The following is a 20702-nucleotide window of genomic DNA, read 5'->3' on the forward strand; positions in this document are numbered from 1 at the left end:
GCGTCACCGTGTGTTGTCGTCCAGCCTCGTCCATTGTTCCCGTTCGGATGCAGGAGCGTTCCCACAGACGGCGCCAAATTGATCCTGTCCGAATGCTGAACCAACGGACGCTGGGCACGGGGCGCTCTCCGGCTGTCGACGTGAATCTTCGAATGGTAACACGCAGCTCCGGCGAACCTGCACAGAAGTCAGGCCGGGAAGGGGTTCCCGGCGGCGACCCTCCGACTCTCAAGTCAGGCGAAGCTCAAGAGAGAAAAAGTGGCTCCAGAACTCGTAGAAAAACGTATCTCCGGCGAAGAATGAGGGCCTTTATATAGGGCAGCGAAGAAGTGAGTGTACACCTACCGAGGTGTACACGTGTCCATGAACCATACCCCAGTAAGGGCTTGTCAGTGAGCTTCCCTAACCCATACTGCTACAGTCTCAGCATGTCCTCGATGGGACAGCGGAATCCCCTGTCACAAGATTTGGAGCATGGCCTACACGTGAAACATACCTGCTGTGAGAAAAAGACCTCCTTTGTCCTTTTCCCCTTCACTCCAGATCTAGCGTCCGGGCGGACAGCTCCCTAAACATCCGGCCGGACATATGCGGTGGTTTACTTGGGGAGGTTCCCCACCACGTGCTTTGTGGAGACTATTAGCAGTGTTACCTTATGGCTTTGGCCGAGCGTACAGTCCGCTCGGCCCTGCGACCTTTTCCAATGAGCGCCGGAACCCTAATTTCGATAGGGCGCCTTTAACCATCAGCCGAACATCGTCCGGTCGGCCAGCCGATCGGACCCATCCCTCCGGACGTTCGATTCCACCGGACGGCCGGTCGGCCGTCCGGTCGGGCCCGGCCCTTTCCGGATGGATAACTGCCGCTTTGACTTTCACATGGCGTTGACTCCACAGGGCTGAGTCCCCTGTTCTCACTACCGGATCACATTATATTATAAAGAATTATGAAACCTAAATCCTGTATTGTGCGCATCCATCCTATTGTATTGGATTTCAATTTTGTTAGGATAGTTGTGTTTAGGGGTGAAGAGTGATTGACTTGAAAAATAAAATTCCTTTCTTTTGCAAAACTAAATAGATTAATATATAAAAAAATAATAAGAGGAATCACAAATGCAAATAAGAATAATTTATATGATTTGTGTTAGGAAGGATATATATAGATATGAGATGGTTGGACGTTAGAGGGGATGAATAACTTATGTACCTATCAAATATGATTTACAACAACTCTTATTATAATCTTCAGTAAGGTCACATAAGTTAGCATAATGGAATATAAACAAACATAGAAGACAAATACTTATAATCGCTAACACGCTTACTTACATGGTTCAACTATCCCTTGGACTCCTACTTTATGACTTATGAGCCATCAATGAATTACTCTCATAAAGTCAATATTTTTCTCCCTTTCAATCAACTATTGTAAGTGAAGAAACCTCTTACAAGATGAAGGCTTTGGATTACAAAGGCTTCTAATAGGGTTTCACCAATTCTATTTTGCTAGCCTTGAAGTTCCGACCGACCTCATTTTTATAATCTTCGAGCTATAATCTATTCTGGCATTAATAAGTAGAGCAATAATAACTCTTTTCTTTTCTATTTTTCATACACGATTCACTATTACTAATTGTATAGTCATGCATCAATTGACTATTTAGTTCACTACTCTCTTGAATAGAATGTTTTTGCTTGTTAGCTCCTTGACTTAAGTTAATCTATTGAATTCCATACTATCCAAAAGGACCAAATCCAAACCACAAAACCTAATAATGTTTAGGACTTGCGGTTAACTGACTTGCCACATAAGTTGATTGTTCTATTGGTCAATTAGATTACAAATTTAGTCGACTAGATTTTGCAATATAATCATCCAATCATCAAGTTTGTCTATATTGAGTTCTACATTCATTCCATGCATACAAGTCACTCAACTCTCAGCTCACTATCAAAGTTTCACCATCAGAGCTTAACTTTGTCCCTCGGCTTTCTTTCGTCAAGTTACATAGTCCCTTGGATGCACACAACACTAGAGGAGGGGGAGGAGGTGATTTGATGCTAGAGGAGGAGTTACTAAAAATAATAAAATAATAAAATAATAAAATACAAAATTACTTTGGTACTAGTTTTTAAAAAATAGCCCCTAAGCTTAAACTACTATCATGTTGATATCACTAACCTTGTTGTGATGCTAATTTTTAAAATCAACACCATATCGGTACTAATGTGTTAAATTATGACGCTAATGTTTAAAAAATAACACCACAACATCACAATTTAAACATCAAGTATTAATTTTTTAAGTCATTAGACTCCAGAGGACTATAGAAATTTATAAGAGTTGGAATAAATTTAATCAGAACTTTTTAGATCTATTCACTAATGGATTTAGGAGATTTAAATTTTTGAAAAGTTAATGGAAGAGGATAGTGTAATGGTCAAAATTCATTGATAGACTCGAAAAGGCTAGCACATAGAATGAAGGATGTTACTACAAAAAGAAAAGATGGGTATCTAGAATCTGGATATTCTTAGGCGGATAGCCAGATCTCCAACACTAAATGACTTCACATCGACTAAGCAAAGTGCAAGCACATAGAGTACCTTTGTGTCCGTCTTTAAATTCCTGCAGGGGCTAAGGTTCCAGTTATGAAATTTCAAGAAAGGTGAACAGCAACATGATTGACGCATCAAATTTTAGACTGCCTGGCAACTAACAGAATGTTTGTGAAGGTTTAAGGTTTTGCACAAGTAGTTATTAAGCTCAATGTTCTTTTAAGCTATGCCACCTGCTAGAAAGTATGAACAAAATACACAAGGTTTTTGTTACTTATGAGCAGAAAATACACATAAGATTAACAGAAAAGAATAGCTCTGACAAGTCTCTTCACAGTTGATAAATGCCATTACAAAAAATGGAGCGGCTTGTTTCCGAGCTAATTTTCAATTTGTTACAAAAGTTATGACAGTAAAATAGTCTTGTCAGCTACATGAAATAGTGTCATGCTTACGCCATCCTGGAACTAAATTAATCCATCAACTTGTATCTTTTCTCTTGAACACCAGTGACACCCATTTGTATCTCAATTATTGTGTGAAGTGGCACCTACATGGGTACAAACAAACCCAGTCAGGGGACTTAAACTGTTTTACCAAGGCTAAGACACTAACTTTTTTGGTACCAAAAACTTGTTAGAAAGCTTCAATGGAAACATATTTTCGAGTTTCAATTAACATGTTGACTTACCTCAATGTGAGGAATTTCTTGCAATGGTCTATCAGCAAAATATGCATACAGTGCTCTCAATACAGCCTAAAGGATTACCAACAACTCTATAATTATGACCAGGTGAAAGAACCATTAACATAATTATTCAAACAAAGTACCTGGTGAGATATGATGACAACTGGGGCACGTTGTCGTTCAAGCTCAATAAGGACAGGTTCCAATCTAAAAATCAGAAACATAAACAATAGTTATGGAAGCATTATAATTGAATTTATAATGAAAAGCACAAAACATAAGCAATTAAATCACATAGCTAAAAGAAACCTTTGGATGACATCCAAGTATGATTCTCCACGAGGGTAACGATATCTAAGCTTGTCCTTCTTACGTGATCTGAAATGTTAACATGAATAAGAACTGTTTTAGGAAAAAGAAATCGAAGAAATACCTCAAGGATAGAAAAGAAAATAATCACTCTAGAACAGTTATCCTTGGCAACTAAACTGCCTTTGAAGATATTATAGAATAAATAAAGATTTTTTTTCCCATTCAAACAATCTCCCCAGTGACGTGAACACATGAGAAAAAAGTTAAATAGGCAGAATAAAACTACATCACAAATGGAATTTGACTCAATGTCAAAGAACAAATATATTGCTGACTGAATTAATTTTGATTTCTAATGTCGAACTCTATTTTTGAGCTCTCAATCAAAAAAATAATTTTCTCTGCACCTAATTCTTACCATCAAAGGAAGAGTGCATAAGCCTCCTAAATCAAGAGTTGAGAGTTAACATATGCAACTGCAAGCATTCTCATGGAAAAATCTTTTGGGTAGTTTGTTTCAGGAATAAGTGCTATGATGTAAATACTATATGGAAGAGCATAACTTTCATTTTTTAGGATATGTTGAAGAAAATGAAACTCTCACATTTTCTTTAGCTCGCCTGGAGAGATTCCTATCTATTCACTTCATCCAAGTAACACAAGGTAAAAAATGCTCATATTGGTGCAATCATTGCCATAGCCAACCATATGGCTTTGATGTGTTTGGTAAAGGTGCAAAGTTATGCATGAAGGTGCAAGTTACTTTGACATTTGCATTGTAGGTGCAATGGATAAAGTCCAAGTGAGTTGAGATTGACAAAACATTTGGCAAAAAGAAAAAAAAACCGATAAACGTTAGCAGATAGATGAAAACCAAATGGATTGAGGTTGGTTGGACATTTGGCAAAAGAGAAGTCCACTTGGCAGATGAGGAAGATCTGAGGTGAGGCATCTTGGTAGATGAGAAGTCTCAATAGATTTCAGTCCACCAATTATGTGTCGAAGGTAAAAACTCAAGGCATGTGAGTTATAACAGACTATGAGCAACCAACTTGATCAAGAAACAAATGTTACTGGCTTGAAATCAATGACTTAGTCGATGGTCACAGATCTACTAATATTATTAGTTAACCAAGAAGTCAACTAAAGGCAGAAAGCTCGCAAACAGAAACATTCTATTTTGGGTTGAGTTAACCAAATGGAAATTCTATCGACTATTGGTTCATTAGTTAACTAGGTAGTCCATCAGAGATATAATTCTTGCAAATAAAAAGGTTTTATTCTAAGATGAGCCGACTCAACCTCATATCAGTCAACTATTGACTAGTTAGATGACTGACCAATCGATTAAGGTTTTATTCCAAGCAAACAAAATGTTTCTGTTTATAATAGAGTTGATTGGACAGTAAATGAAGCTAAGTTAATTAAGACTAGTTAGTCAACTTAGTTAATTTTAAATTTGAAATATTATATTGCTGACTAGGAACTCCGCACGAACCAGTCATGGCCAATCCCAAGCCTGGATAAAGGAGGAGGGTTGCGTTAGGTTATTAGCAAGCGTTAAACTATTCAATGAATAGATCCATTAAACTATTGTACTAATGCTAGGTTATTTCTAGAAGGAACGCATTACAAGATCCGACTGTAACATCTTGACAAGGACCACTACATCTCCAGAACTTGGGTGTAGTGCTAAATATGTAAGAGTTTGCGTTGCAAAGTCCGACTGTAACGTATCAACAACAACTGCTATATCTCTATGAGAACTTACGTGTAGTGTTAAATAGGCAAGAGTTCTCACACTATAGGTTGGATAAAAACAAATATGATAGGAAAACTAATAATCTAAGATTTGGAAATCAATGGAGGTAGTAGATACGATGATTAGAAGAAGAATTAGTATTTTGTGTGTACAAGAGACAAAATGAATAGGTGAGACGGCAAAACTGATAGAGAACTAGGGTTTTAAGTTATGGAACACAAGAAAGAGTAAAGTAAGAAATGAAGTGGGTATTGTTATAGATAGTTTGTTAAAGGATGAAGTTGTAAGACTAGTTGGAAAAGGAGATAGAATTATAACCCTTAAGATAATAGCGGCGAAAAAAAACTATGAAGATAATTAGCGTATATGCATCACAAGTAGGATTAGATGAAGCTACCAAATCAAGGTTTTAGGACGACTTAGATGAAATATTACAAAACATTCCGTCAAATGAAATGATTTTAATAGAAGGTGATCTAAATGGGCATGTCAGAGTGAAAAATGAGAAATATGAGAGGGTACATAAGGGTAATGGGTTTGGAACAAAAAATGAGGAAAGGAAAACTATATTAGATTTTGCGATAGAATATGACCTTATATTAGCTAATACATTTTTTAAGAAAAGAGAAGAACACTTAGTCACATTCAAAAGTGAGAATAATAAATCACAAATTGACTTTCTTATGGTTAGAAAGAAGGATAGAAAGATTTGAAAAGATTGCAAGGTGATCCCTAGAGAAAGCTTAACCACCCAACATAGGTTAGTAGTGTTGAATATACGCCTCAAGGATAGTATCAATAGAAAAAAAATATATACAACTTCTAGAATTAAGTGGTGGAAGTTAAAAGATGGGAGCAAAATATATTTACGAAGAAGGTAGGAGTGCAAGCGTTAGGGAAATATACGGTGACTATAATACGACATGGAATAAGATGATATCAAAATTGAAAATAGTAGCTAAGAGTGTACTCGATGAGTCAAAGGACATGCACCACTAAGTAAAGAATTTTGGTGGTAGAATGAGAAAGAACAAGAGAAGGTGAAGGAAAAATGAATAGTTTATAAGAAATTATATATTTGTAAGAAAGAGGAAAACTTAAAAATATATACAATAGCTAAGAAACAAGTTAAGAGAGTAGTGAATGAAGCGAAGAATGAAACTTTTGAACAATTATATCAAAAATTGGATAAAAAAGAAGGAAAAAGAGACATTTATAGAATAGCTAAAGTGAGAGAAAGGAAGACAAGAGATCTTATTCAAATAAAATGTATTAAAGATGAGTGTAATAGAGTACTAGTAAACGATGAAGAAATAAATGAGCGGTGGAAGAGGTATTTTCATAAACTTTTTAATGAAGGTTTAGGTGGCCAACTTAACTTGGGTAATTTAAATAGGTCAAATGAGCATAGAAATTTAAATTTTTATCGTAGAACTCAAACTTCAGAAGTAGAACAAGCTTTAAATGGGATGTACAATGGAAAAACCTTTGAACCAGATAATATTTCAATAAAGGTATGGAAGTGCCTAGGGAAACAAGGTATTTAATGACTTACAAAATTATTTAACAAGATATTGAAAACGAAAAAATATCTGATCAATGGAGGATAAGTACTCTAGTTCACTTATATAAGAATAAAGGCGACATACAAAATTATGCAAACTATAGGGGTATTAAACTAATGAATCATACCATGAAACTTTGGGAAAAAGTAATAGATTAAGAAAGGAGACTTGATTGAAAATCAATTTAGGTTCATGCTTGAAAGTCGACAATAGAAGCTATACATCTTGTTAGACAATTAATTAAAAAATATTGAGAGCAAAAATAAAATCTACACATAGTATTCATTGACTTAGAAAAAGCTTATGATAGAGTCCAAGATAAATTATATGGAGAATTCTAAAAAAGAGAGGTGTTAACATAACATATATTAAACTAATTAAGGATATGTGTGAGGATGTAACAACCAAAGTAAAGATTTTAGGCGGAGTAACTGAAGCATTTCTAATAAAGATAGGGTTATATCAAGGATCAACTCCAAGTTCCTATCTTTTTACACTAATTATGGATGAACTCACTGCACACATTCAAAACACAGTACTGTGGTGCATGTTGTTTGTAGATGATATTGTTTTGGTAGATGAAACACGTGAAGAAATAAATGATAAACTAGAATCTTGATGGGAAACACTAGAAGGGAAAGGTTTTAGGCTTAGTAGAATAAAGAAAGAATATATGGAATTTAAGTTTAGCAATATTAGACGTAATGAGATAATTGTTAAGATAGGAGATGACGAGTTGCCCTGAACTGAAAGCTTTAGATATTTAGGATCATTTTTACAAAATGATGGAGGGATTGAGAGAGATGTCTTATATAGAATACAAGTAGGATGATTGAAATGGAAGAGAGCGTCGGGTGTTTTATGTGACCGTAAAGTACTTCTAAAACTTAAAGAAAAATTTTACAAAATCACAGTTAGACCTCCTATGTTATATGGAGCTGAATGTTGGGTTATGACTCGAGCATATAAGCAGAAGATGAGAGTTGTAGAGATGAGAATGTTAAGGTGGATGTGTGGATATACGAGGATGGACAAAATAAAAAATAAGAGCATCAAAAAGAAAGTCAGAGTTGTATCTATTGAGGAAAAATTCTAAGAGACACGTTTAAGATGGTACGTGCATATACTTAGACAACCAATAAATGCTCAAGTTAGGTGAAGTTAGGTGATGTGAAATTATGACAAACACGCATATCAAACGAGGAAGAGGAAAACCAAAAAAGACTTAGTTAACAACAATAAAATAAGATAAAATTTATTTAAGTATAGATGATGATATAGTAGGAGATAGTGCTCAATGGTTTAAAAGAATCCATATAGCCGACCCCACTTCGTGAGATAATGCTTGGTTGTTATTGTTGTTGTTGTGTATACTAGGATCTTATTCAGAGGAGTCGATTGTTTTGGTGTGGAGTCAACTAACTACAAGTTAAGTCAACAAATTAGGTTGAAACAATCGACAATATTAAGATAGCTCGAGACTTGAGCTTGCAAGCTTATCTAGTAGAGTCGTTAACACGCGTTGGAGTCAACTAGCATGGTCAATAGTTGTAGTTGACTATATAAAAATTTCCAGTCAATCGATGACAGTAGTTAATGAAGACTGTTTAATGTTTATACATAAATCAAGCTCAAGTCAACTTGTAGTTTATAATAATGTAGAGTAGTTGTTAGAGCTTATCTGTGGCTATTTGGAGGGGTATAAAAGGGAGGCAAGGGCACCTTGAAATGTAGAATTCTCACATCAATTCCTTCCTGTCCAAGTGCTCTTAATTATTGTATTTACATACTCTCTTGCTATCATTTTTGAGCTTAAGGTCTTTACCTCCAAGCTCCATAGTATGCAAATCTTCGCCTCTAGAAGGTTTTGAGAAGAAAAAGTTAGTGATTTTTTAAGGTTGACTCATGTACATAGGTGGTGAAGTAGAAATCGGATGTTCTGGATCACGTAAATTTAGTACTTTTTTTATTGCTTCATTTACTTACTACATTTATATTTCTACTATGTTTATAACTTTAATTTTTAATTTGCACTATTAACTTAGGTTAGAGTAGCTTTGAGTTAGACGAAGACTCGACCAGTAGAATAGTCCTATTCAATCATCTGATCAATTAACGCTTAGATTTAATCGACTAGTGACTTAGTCGATTAGGAAGTCGACTCAGGTTGATCAACCAATGGATAAAATGTTCTTATTCATGACTGAGCCAACTAGGCAATCGATTAGCTTGAATTCGACCAACTTATGGTTTAGTAGGAATGTGAGAATAAGATCATTGGTCTGACACAAATAAACTGCAGAGGTCGGATGACCTAGGAACTATAGTGATGCAACCAAATAAGACAGATAAAATTGAAGTAGTTATTTGCTTGGAGAGCAATCGACTAAAAACAAGTAGAGTCCACTCAAAAATCCATTAGCAAACTAAAGACTAGCAATCATGAAATCAAGTAAAGTCAACTCAGATATCCCTTGGCAAACCAAAGACTATAGCAATCATGAAATCGGCCTGCTGGAAATACAATTAGTTGAGTAATTAAAAGAAAAAACATAAAAGTTATTGACAATTTGAAAGCTATAAAAGGACCTAGGGGAGCTTGCAAAGGTTGGTGTTTTATGCTTATTTTTTAATCTCTTAAGCTCTCTCTTTTTGTATTCATAGTCTTAGTCTTCCAAGCTTTTACTTGTTCTTAATCTTGTAAGAAGGCGTATGTGAGAGGTTTCTTCACCTCCAAAAGGACCCAATAAGGAGAAAGCTAATGGAAATTGGAGAGTGACTCACTGAAGAGTCATAACTATAGAGTAGGAATCAGGGTTCCGAAGCACAACCAATTGTGCTAGTGTTTATATTCATGTATTTCCATTGCATTAATTGTGAACATGCTAAAGTTTTAGCAAGAGTTAAGAAATGCTTTTACAAGTCAAGTAATGATAGGATCCAATATTTATTCACCACAGTCAAGAGATATTCTTAATGCGGAAACATTGAATGGAAGTATTTTCAAAATCGAATTCGATATCACACTAATAATGAAAAATGGTTTAGAGGCTCCTAGGGACAGTGATGGCAAGATCACGGATGCAATTACAGAGAGAAGCATATGGTGAACTAAAAAGTTCAACATCATTTACTTTGTATTCGTCCCACTCATGAAATAAATCAGATTGGAGCCTACTTTTGTGCCATGGAACTTTGGGAAAAGCAATTACGTGAAGGGATTGGAGGTCAAGTTTGCCAAACGCTTGTAATCACAAATCATTACCTTCAAAGTGCAAGAAAGAGAAACCGTGGCCAAGCTTTATAGGATTATGAGGCAATCTTCTCTTTTCAAATTCATAAGATTGTTCTATTATACCCAATTATGTATAAGAGCAATTGATCATTAGATATCTTGCAAGAGTTTTTTCCATCAGGAGGGGAAGTTATAAGTTTGAATGAGCAGCATGCCTTCCACACCCTCCTTGAATCTCATTTTTGTCTCTCTCCTTGGATGCTTCTAAACAGATTTCCTATTATTCACTTCCTCTTTTTGTGGTTTTCCCATTACGATGAGAACATCACCTTTCTTTAAGTCTGATGGTTTGTTATGCCCTGAATTAGCTCCATGAGGCCTGTGGCCTCCTAATCTTCACAAGGTAGTTCTTTCTCCTTGAAGTCTTCCAATTACCTCCATCACAAGTTCTTTCTCCTAATCATTTTCTTCCTTGCCTTTACCAAATATACCATTATGTACTTAAATGCATCATCACTTACTCTTTTGCATTTAACTTTTGAAATATTGATTAGTGGATTTAAAGGAATTAGTTAGTTCTCTCTCTTCCAACTTATTTTTCTCTAGAAGTCAACGTTAGACTTTTACTTTCTTCTTACATCCACTCAGCATAGCGCAGAATGTCAAAATTTTGTTATTTGTTAGCATTTCTTATATTTCTCTTAAATTAGATGTTGGGATTCTAATATTATTTTTTATCCTCTACATTTTGGCTATATATCTCCTTGATTTCAAGATCTAAAGGTAGGTTAGTTATTATTGGAACTAACTGCTCTTCCAATATCTCTTAAAGGAGGTGCCAAAACTTATATTTATTTTGACACATTCTTATTTTCTCTAAGAAAATCTGGTACTTCTCATTCTCTCATTTAATATTTTTCTCCACTTTTATCTCCACATAATGAAAACCTAGTTTATTCGCTTTTCTAATCTTCAATTATATCCTTTATCTTTGCATACGGAGAAGGGGAGCCTTGACGCAACAGTATAGTTGTTGCCATGTGACCAAAAGGTCACGGGTTCGAATCCTGGAAACAACCTCTTGCAAAAAGCAGGGTAAGGTTGCATCATCCTTCCCCGGGACCCTGCAAGGCGGGAGCTTCGTGCACCGGACTGTTCTTTTTTTATCTTTGCATACGGATATATACTTATTAGACAACCAATAAATGCTTCAAATAGGCGATGTGAAATTATTATGATAAATATGCATATTAAATGATGAAAAAGAAGATCAAAGAAGACTTATTAGTAATGATAAAATAGGATACAATTTATTTAAAAATAGATTATATAGAGAGGGTTAAAACCTAATGTGTAGAATACCGAAAATAGGCGAATATTAATAAGGGAATTTTCCGGAATTTTTGGGAATTTTTCGAAGCTCGTACGGACGAGTTAACGGGGATAAAAACAGGGCCTGGAAAAGCCTGTTTAGGCTATCCCATTTTAACGAGGAAAAGTTTTCTTTTCCTTTTTATTTGTTTTCCTTCTTTTATTTATTTCTTTTCTTTCTCTTCCTCGCCGAACCCCCCCCCCCCCCCCTTCGCGCGCCCTCTTCTTTTCCCGACGGTTGTGCCCTAACCACCCTAACCGACGTTTCCTTCCACTTCTTCTTCTTCTCCTCCTCTGCACGATTGCTTCTGCCGATCCCCCATTTCTTCCTCTATTCCGACTGAGCAGAGCCGGAAGTTTTCCTTTCTTCGCGCCGCCCGATCGCCGGAAGGAAGGGCCAACGTCTGCTGGCTAAGCTTCTTCTCCCTCGAAGCTCCCCAACCCAATCCTCACCGAGCCGGCACTGATCGCCCTCCTCTGTTGCCGAGTTTCCGTTCACCGCCGCTCCTCCTCAGCCCTAGCACCGGCTGCTACCACTTTGCCCTAGCCGACGCCACCATTTCACGTCTTCCTCTGTTAACTCTTCGGCAGAGAGGACCGAGCCACCATCAGGCCTCACTGCCGCACCTCTGCACAGTACCGACGCCGCTGCCCTAGTGCCCTCTGCCCTACCTCTGCCTTAGCACCGGTAGCTACCTCCGATACAGAGTTGGTGAGTTTGTTAATCAAGCTGTGGTTGACATCAGATTTGTAGAAATTGAAGTAGCATTTTCTGTATAGGTTTGCAGAGGTTGAGTTTTGATTTTTGTTGTACTAACTAGGGGTGATGGTTTCTGGCAGTGAGATACGTTCTCGGCAGTAAGTTGCCTTTGCTGTGGATCTGTTGGGCTATCAAGAATTTCTGCTGTAGATAGGAGAAGGAACAGTAATGTATTGAGACTTAATTTAGTGAAGTGATATGGTTGATTTCTTCGGATTAGCAAATGGTTAATAGCCTTGGTTAATTACATGGTTATCTCATTAAAAAGGATACATGAATAGGGTTGCTTAAACTAATGGATTATGATTAAAGATTCATTTACTAGTTGACTTCTCTAGTTGGACTAATTCAAGGATATCAACTGTGAAGGAAGGATAAGATAATTAAATGGAATTAAAACACAGTTTCCTAATCGGATTAGAAATTTGTTTAGCCATTTGTTTATAATTAACTTAGCTAAACTATACGATTTACTACAGGACTGTGACGCGAGACGAGTATCTCGACGTCAGATTTGGACCGATTGGACTTTTCTTATTGGAGGCGGGTACTTCTGACTTTATGTCGTTTGATATGCATAGTAGTGAATTTAACAAATTGCAATAATTATGTTTCTTATCTGTTTCGGTTAGTCACTACCCGATACTTGTTACATGCTTGGTTGATACTTGTTTTGCATATCATGTTATTTCTTACCTGCTTATACATGCTTATAAGGGGTAGTGATATACCATGCTTCACCATGTTCAGGACCTAGGTTTTATACCTTATCTTATCTGTACCTTTGATTTGATTCATTGACCTAAGGTACACCTTCTATATATATATGGTTTAGCTCAGGATATTTCCATGATTAGTGCCATGCACCATTCGCATGATTGCATGATTGCATGCTATGCGATAGTCCGCTCCATTATTGTTGAGCACATCGTCAGTTACATAGATCTGCACACACCACCACTCATGGGTTAGTGGTCGATTCAGGCAGAGTGTGCTGCAGCAGGGACTTTGTTTGGCTCCGTTGGTCCGCTCATGGGCAGTGTGACACAGCGTGGTAGCCGGCAAAGATTCCTCCCCGTCATCGTGTACCGGGAGATGAGAGCATTGCGCTCCCCCATTTATGATTTGGGGTAGGAGGATAGGTGTACTCCGACAGCATCCCGTCCACTCGGTCACTCATCAGGAGCAGTGACGACAGAGTGCACGGTTGTCACAGCCCTACCCACTCTATCTCACTATTGTGTGTGAGATGGTTGACTGGTGTCAGGGGTGACCAGGACGCATCATTGGCATCATACGCATTGATGCATTTATTTCTTGTGATTGTGTTTGCTGCATTTATTTGCTGCATATTGGTTGGATGCCATGCTTGACATGCATACAGGATTTCTATACCTCTCGGACTGTTTATCCTTGTATCAGGTCCTGGTTAGTACAGTTTTCTCCTGTTTACTACAGTTGCATTTTATCTTTCTTATATCAGGAGACTGTACGCATGATTAGTGCTAGATGTTATTTCTCTACTATGTATATCAGTTGTTACCCGCTGAGGAGTTGACTCACCCCGTGGATATTTACTATTTTCAGGTTGATGCTGTCAGGAGAGAGTTCCAGTTGTTAGTCCCCTGCAGACCACGAGGATATTGTTGGTCTTTTGGTCTTCTTACTTAGTTTATGCTAAACTTGTTCTGTTTGATGGTATGGACATTGTATGGATTTTGTGATGTCGATGGATTTAGTTTGGATTTGCTTTTACTACATGCCTGCCTAGATGGCAAAAGATGTAAGTTGATTTTATCGTCGATTTTGAACTTTATGGGTGTAGTTGAGTAGGGTTGATTTTGAGTCATATTATCACTATTTCAGTTTGTTAAATTATTAACTGCGTGGGTGATTGTTTGTTTATTATTGTTATTATTCCAGCCGCTTGTGGCTGAGGTATATGGTGATGTATTAAAGTTTCAGATTGTCCGCCGTACAGGGGAGATGCTGCCGAAATTTCTTCGGAACTCCTCCGGGGCGTGACATAATGGTATAGGAGGACCTACATAACCGACCCCACTTAGTGGAATAATACTTGGTTGTATTCTTTATCTTTGCAAACTTCAAGTTCAGGGGAATTTAAGAAGATTATATTATTTTATAGAATAAATCAAGTTACTAATTTCAAATCAGAAAACAGGCCATCAAAATTTCATAAATGTTGCATATGTTTTGCAAGATAGGTATGATCAATATCTAATTTTTCTATTTTGTATAATAAAATAGAAACTGATGACAGTTATACTTTAGCATTAGTATTTTAACTGTTTGGTTAATTCTGGGGCATTATATGATTCTTTCTTATTGAATAAGATTCTTCCATTCCCATTAACTGAGTAAAATAATATGTTACATATTGTTGCATACTCATATTCCTCAGGCATGTTTTTCTTTATTTCTGCATAAGTCATTCCATCGCATACTCCAGCATTTATCTCTTCAAGAGCACGCCATTGTATCTATAGGTAATAAGGGCATTATAAACTAGCGAAGTGCAGCTGATAAGCATGAGTGTTCATTTCATTGTCAAATTGAAATCATAGACAACAGACCATACCTTTGGGAATCCAACAATTGGACTTGCAGTTAAAATCGTTCTTTGGAGTGTACTAGTCCATATCTGAGATGATTAAATAAAAAGGTAAAGTTTTAATGAGATACAACAGCATAGTCAGATATGCACATGACAGTTTCAGGCTGAGTGATAAATTCTTACCTGGTATTAAAAACTGAAATACAAATTAATATTGCTAATCAAAACAAAATGTTGGATATTTTAAGAAATTTCTTATAACATGAAGTGTTGCTCAGAGACATGATAAGTAACATGAAGAGATCCTAAAAATACAAACCCAAGGAGAATAAAATACTTTAGTAGATGATTAGTTTCATATAACAATCACATAAGTTAAAATTAATAGGTCATACTCTGATGCTTAATGCTCACTTATTAAAAATGGTCATTGATGTGGCAGCCAAGAATATCCTAGTTTACCGGATCATAACCAGTGTTTATATTTTGTGATTAAGAAGGAAAAAAAACTAAAGTACCTAAAAATTTGTTCTCCAACTATTAGATAATATATTAATTGTTTTTTTCCTTAACCCAGCGATCAATTTGAAGGACAGTATCATGCTCAAGGACTACACAATTTTACAACTTAAATGATAAAAATAGTAAGGTGATATTTTGAACATTTTATTAACATCACTTCAATTTTGGATCATAGTTATGTATGAATAATTAAGTCATCAGGTAACTAGTTGTTAGAAAGTTTCAGGTTGCTAAAAAAATAAATACTTAGTAAAATGTACGTCAAGAAAAAGAATGGTGCCAACTCCTGGTTCAATATTGTTATACAAGTTAAAATGAAAATCTAGGTTCCAGAATCACATTGGCAAGATAACGAAATATGCAACTTATATCACCTGAATAAACATCATCCAAGTGCTACGATGGATAATCATACTAACCTCAGTTAAAGAAAATCTCACATATAGAAGTTTAGGAAAGTAGAAACAAATTAAAATATAAGACACAAACATCTGCAAGAAACAAACACAAAGGTTTGCAGGGAACAAGCATGATTTTTAATGGTAAAAGAAATCAACCAAAGGAAATGGATCCTTACCGAAGCTGTCCTCTCAGATTTCAGTCTTTTCTCAATAAATTCTGCAAGCTTCTTCGAATAAAGTTCCCCAGCTTCACTGCATCAAATTTTTATATGCACATGTACCACTAAAGTCTGGTCTAAGAGGTATAAATTGATGTCTTAGAATTATCTGGAATGATGCAGGCAGATGGATTAAAAAGAAGACTCAATGTATGGTTCAGAAGCTCTTATCATCAAGCTATTTTGTTAAACTATCAAGGTAGTATGATCATAGTAATAGTAAAAGCTAATAGAATAGTATAATAAACAAAGTCCATTTTTCTAAAACTGGTGTTCAAAGAAGAGTAATAGATTTCTCAATTGTACAAGTTCTGACAAAAGAAACACTTGATATTGTATGCTGATTTTTTTAGTGGGCATTAATAAGGGAAAAAGGGCGTTAATTGTAGATAATTACCTTGCATTGGATTGCATTTAGGGATAAATTGATTGATTCAAGTCTGAACTAGAATGTTTACAAGCTGATTTTATAGAAATCAGGTTTGAATCGGAATTGGATCAGGTCAAACTGAATCACATAGGTTTAGTTGACTTGATCAATTTCAGGTTAGGATTTGGGGGATGTTAAAAACCGTTCTCTCTTCTTCACTTGCACAGTGCAATATCACCCCTCACACCCTCAACCGTCCTGGTGTGTTTCCCTCCACATGCACACCCTTACCTCGTGCAAAAGCCCCTTGGCCATTGTCATTTGCAATTGTATTTGTCAACATCCATCACATACAACCCTTCCTGTGACATTCTTCACGCTCACAAAATTTGCCACTTTTGCTCACCTATATGATCCACTACTTTGTCAACTCATGGTACTGTGGTCAGCAGGCTCCTTTACTATTGGTCAACAATGCAACCCCTCCCTTTATAGAACCAATAACTTTCTTGCTCTCGCCATTCGCTAAATATACCATGATTAAAGGCCCTCTCCCTCTTCAACTATGTTGATGTTGCTACTGCTCTTTTCAATCTCCTTAGTCATTGTGTCACTGCCCTCTCACTCGCCACTCATTGTCGCTGACTCCCATTCTGCTTGTTGTCACAACTGCAAGACTTGATAACAACAGCTATAAATCCCTTAGCACACTACAGTGACATTGTGTGTTGTATTTTCTCCTTCACTTGCAGCATCCATTTCATGGATGAATGTAGCATTCTTTAGAGTTTAAGTTCTTATGTAATGGTTCATTCATGTTACAAATGATTGGTTGTCATTGTTTTATGTATAGATCAAATGCATAGTGGCCATTGGGGTGCCAAGTGAGCAACACTTACCCCCATTTATTTGTAGTGGATAATCTCTATAATGATTGGGGTCCATAGATCATTATTGCTATTTTGACATTCATAGTTCATAAAGAATTTTTAGCAATCAAACTAAGCAGTTGAATCTATGGTTTAAAATCTCGTGCCGTACCGGGTGACACAAGCAAAACATATCATTCCACCCACCGACCAACACACCCGTGAGGCCCCACGGTTGCGCAAAGGCCTCGCGCAAGACCACGGAAGCCTCGCGAAGTTGAGTTTTTTTTTCAATTATTTTTTTTAAAAAAATTCAATAGTTAATTCTTTCTACTCAAAATTCTTCACCTTCTTTCTCATATTTTAATATTTTTTATTTCTTTCCTCCTTAAACACCGGGAAAAAAATTCTTTTTAATTATTTCCTTATTCCTTTTCTCCTTAAATATATAGAAAAAAATTTCCTCCTTAAACTGATTAAAATAAATTAAATTCAATTTAATTTAAACCTACTTAATCATAATTAGTATGTCTAGACTTTAGTTAATCCTCAATTAGTTTTTACTTAATCTTATTTTTTTAAATATTAATTTAATCTAATAATAAATATTTACAATAATCAAATATTATAATAATATTTTTAATTAATATATTTTATATTTAAAAATGTATCGAAATCGTGTTAGCATAGCATGATACGATACTAAAATCGTATCGTTCCGATCATAAACCAACCATAACTCTAATACGGTCCAAAATTTTAAACCATGGTTGAATCTAACATAAGGAGTGAGAATAGAGGTCTTGTTGTTGTTTGTATGTTGATTGGATTGAATTTGGTGCTTAGGTATAGAAACAAGGTTAATGATGTAGAAATAGACAGTTTATTTTTGACAAATTTGAGTAAATGGCTGAATGTTTTCCACTTGAGGATCCTTTCCATTAAATAGGAATTGTTGTACAAACTTTGTGAGTAAGAAAATATATACAGTTAATATACTAATTACAGATAATTTATTTTAGGTAATAATATATACATAGCTAATAACATAATTATGGTAAAATAAATTCTATAATTGGTAGTCCATAATCTTTGTATTGATATCCCCCTCAAATTGATGTTGAATGATCAGGCATCAATTTGTCAACAAGAAAGTGATGGTAGTGTCGGGAGAGAGCCTTAGTAAACACATCAACAATCTGGAGTTCAGTGGTGATATGTGGAAGAGTGATGATGTGGGCATTATATGCTTCATGAATAGACTGACAATCCCCTTCAATGTGCTTAGTGGACTCGTGAAAGCAATTTGAATAACACTAGTATTATCCGCATGGACTGGAGTAGGCTCAATTTGGAGAAATCCAAGCTCACCCAATAGTCCCCGAAGCTAAACTATTTCAGAACAGGCAAAGGACATAGCATGATACTCCAACTATGTGGAAGACTTAGGGGGCGTTTGGTACGCGCGTTTTCCATTTTCATTTTCTGGAAAACGCGCGTTTTCTGAAAAACGGTGTTTGGTTTGCTTTTTTCGCGCGCGTTTTCTAAAAAATTGGCTATCGTTTTCTAGAAAAACAGAGAATGACAAAAAGTCGTTTTCTGTTTTCTAGAAAACGGGCGTTTTCTAGAAAATAAAAATGAAAACGGTGCAAACCAAACGCACCCTTAGACACCCGATCTTGATTCTTACTTTTCCAAGCAATGAGAGAGGTACCATGAAACATGCACCAACTTGTAACTGAACGTTGAGTATCAGAACAACCAACCCAATCAACATCACCATCTACAATCAAATGAATAGGAGAACCCATAGAAAAGAAAAGACCACGGGCAGAAGTGCCTTGCAAATAGCAAACAATGATTAAAACAATGGCCAAATGGAGGTGCTTAGGCATTTGTATAAATTCACTAACTTGTTGAACAATAAAGGAAATATCAGGCAGAGTAATAGTTAAATATTTCAAGCTCCCCATTAGTTGTCTATATAAAGAGGGATTATAGAGAAAATCACCCTCATCAGAGCGATATTTAACATTCACTTGTAAGGGGGCATTAATAGAACGACACTTGCCAAAGTGACTATCTCCTAGAGGTATTTATGCTAATATAAGAAAATTCCAACTAAGGTAGAATGCACCTCAAGGCCAGAAAACACTCCTGAAGCTGAGAAATCAAGGCAGAGTCAGTCCTGTAATAACAATACCATTAACATATACTAGAAGCAAGACGATTCCATTAACAGTTTTGCAAAGAAACAAAGAGGAATCATATTAACTTTGGACAAAGGAGAAGCTAATAAGCATAGAGCGGAACTTATCAAACCAAGCACGTGGAGCTTGCTTCAAATCATAAAGTGAACGTTTCAGCTTGCAAACATCAAGAGGGTGTAGAAAATAACCCTAATTGTGGAGTCATATAAATCTCTTTTTTAAGATCTCAGTGCAAAAAAGCACTTTTAACATCCATTTATCGTAATGACCAACCCTTGAAAGCAACTGTTAGAATAATTATAGGGGTATTTTTGTCTTTTGATGTATATCTTCTTTCCTATATAAAGGCCTAACTCGTGGTTCAATACACGAGAATTTAGGGTTTTACTTTGAACATGGTATTAGAGCCAAGTTAAAACCCTAATTTCTTTCCTCCTTGTGCCGCCATAGTTCTGCCCGTTCACGCCTTTCTCCTCCCCTTCCTCTATGATTTTTCCCCGTTTCTCCGTCGCTGTCCCTACAACTCCCTAATTCTTCCGTCTCGATCCGATTCCGAACGACGGGCCTGCGCGCCGCCTTCAATTTCGTCGGATTCGCCTCTCGAAGGATCGATCTAGGGTTTCGTCTCCGATCGATTTGGGGGAACTTAGACCCCGAAGGTCCCCCTCGTACGTTGCGATCTACTTCTGATTCCCGTATTTTGGTTTGTCGGTGCCATCCACTCGAGTGAAGGGGCTTTAGCTTGGAGAAGCTTTTATCCGTGCAACGTCAAGAGGAGATTGCGTCTTCCAAGCGGCGATCTAGGGCTCTTTTGTCATCTTCTGCGGATAGCTGACTCTGCTGCGTCCACCGTTCAGCCCGTACAAGAAGGCGGTCTTTTGTACTATTTTCACTCGGCGTTCGAGATATTCACTCGGCGTTCAAGACAGACCCCTCCCTTCCAGCATAAGCGAGTTCACTTCGTATCTTCCAGCAGCCTGGTTCACAATTCTATTCATGGCTACATCTGGCGACGCCCCAAAGCCAGATACCTCAATCTTTATCAATCATATCACTACACCTCTTTCTTCCGAGCAGTTGGATGGTAAAAATTATATATCTTGGGCATCTCACATTGAGCTTTGGCTTGTTGGACAGGGTTATGAGACACATCTCACTCAAACTGAAGAAGATGTTCAAGTCGTCGATCGTCCTCTGTGGAAGAAGGTTGATGCTTAGTTGTGTTGTATTATCCGAGCCACCATCCATCCATCTCTTAGGATCAGTCTTCATCCGTTCACTTC

General features: G+C 36.7%; 1 protein-coding gene across 10 annotated transcripts in view; it reads right to left on the reverse strand.

Annotated features, from left to right (window-relative positions):
* Window positions 1-2784: 2784 nt before the first annotated feature.
* LOC121985349 (6-phosphofructo-2-kinase/fructose-2,6-bisphosphatase-like) overlaps window positions 2785-20702 on the reverse strand; it is a 73613-nt gene continuing 55695 nt past the window's right edge. For 3 of the 10 annotated variants that reach the window (XM_042538748.1, XM_042538744.1, XM_042538747.1), the window contains 8 exons: window positions 19347-19397; window positions 15929-16004; window positions 14854-14916; window positions 14664-14755; window positions 3559-3627; window positions 3393-3456; window positions 3253-3318; window positions 2785-3111 (listed from right to left, as the gene is read on the reverse strand). In XM_042538748.1, coding sequence (XP_042394682.1) covers window positions 3034-3111; window positions 3253-3318; window positions 3393-3456; window positions 3559-3627; window positions 14664-14755; window positions 14854-14916; window positions 15929-16004; window positions 19347-19397 — 559 coding nt within the window. In that variant the 3' untranslated portion in view covers window positions 2785-3033. Of the gene's footprint in view, window positions 3112-3252; window positions 3319-3392; window positions 3457-3558; window positions 3628-14663; window positions 14756-14853; window positions 14917-15928; window positions 16080-19346; window positions 19398-20702 lie in introns of those variants that run through there. The other 7 variants (XM_042538741.1, XM_042538742.1, XM_042538740.1 and 4 more) reach the window with 6 other exon arrangements.

The sequence above is a fragment of the Zingiber officinale genome, chromosome 5B (assembly GCF_018446385.1).
Source record: "Zingiber officinale cultivar Zhangliang chromosome 5B, Zo_v1.1, whole genome shotgun sequence".
NCBI lineage: Eukaryota > Viridiplantae > Streptophyta > Magnoliopsida > Zingiberales > Zingiberaceae > Zingiber > Zingiber officinale.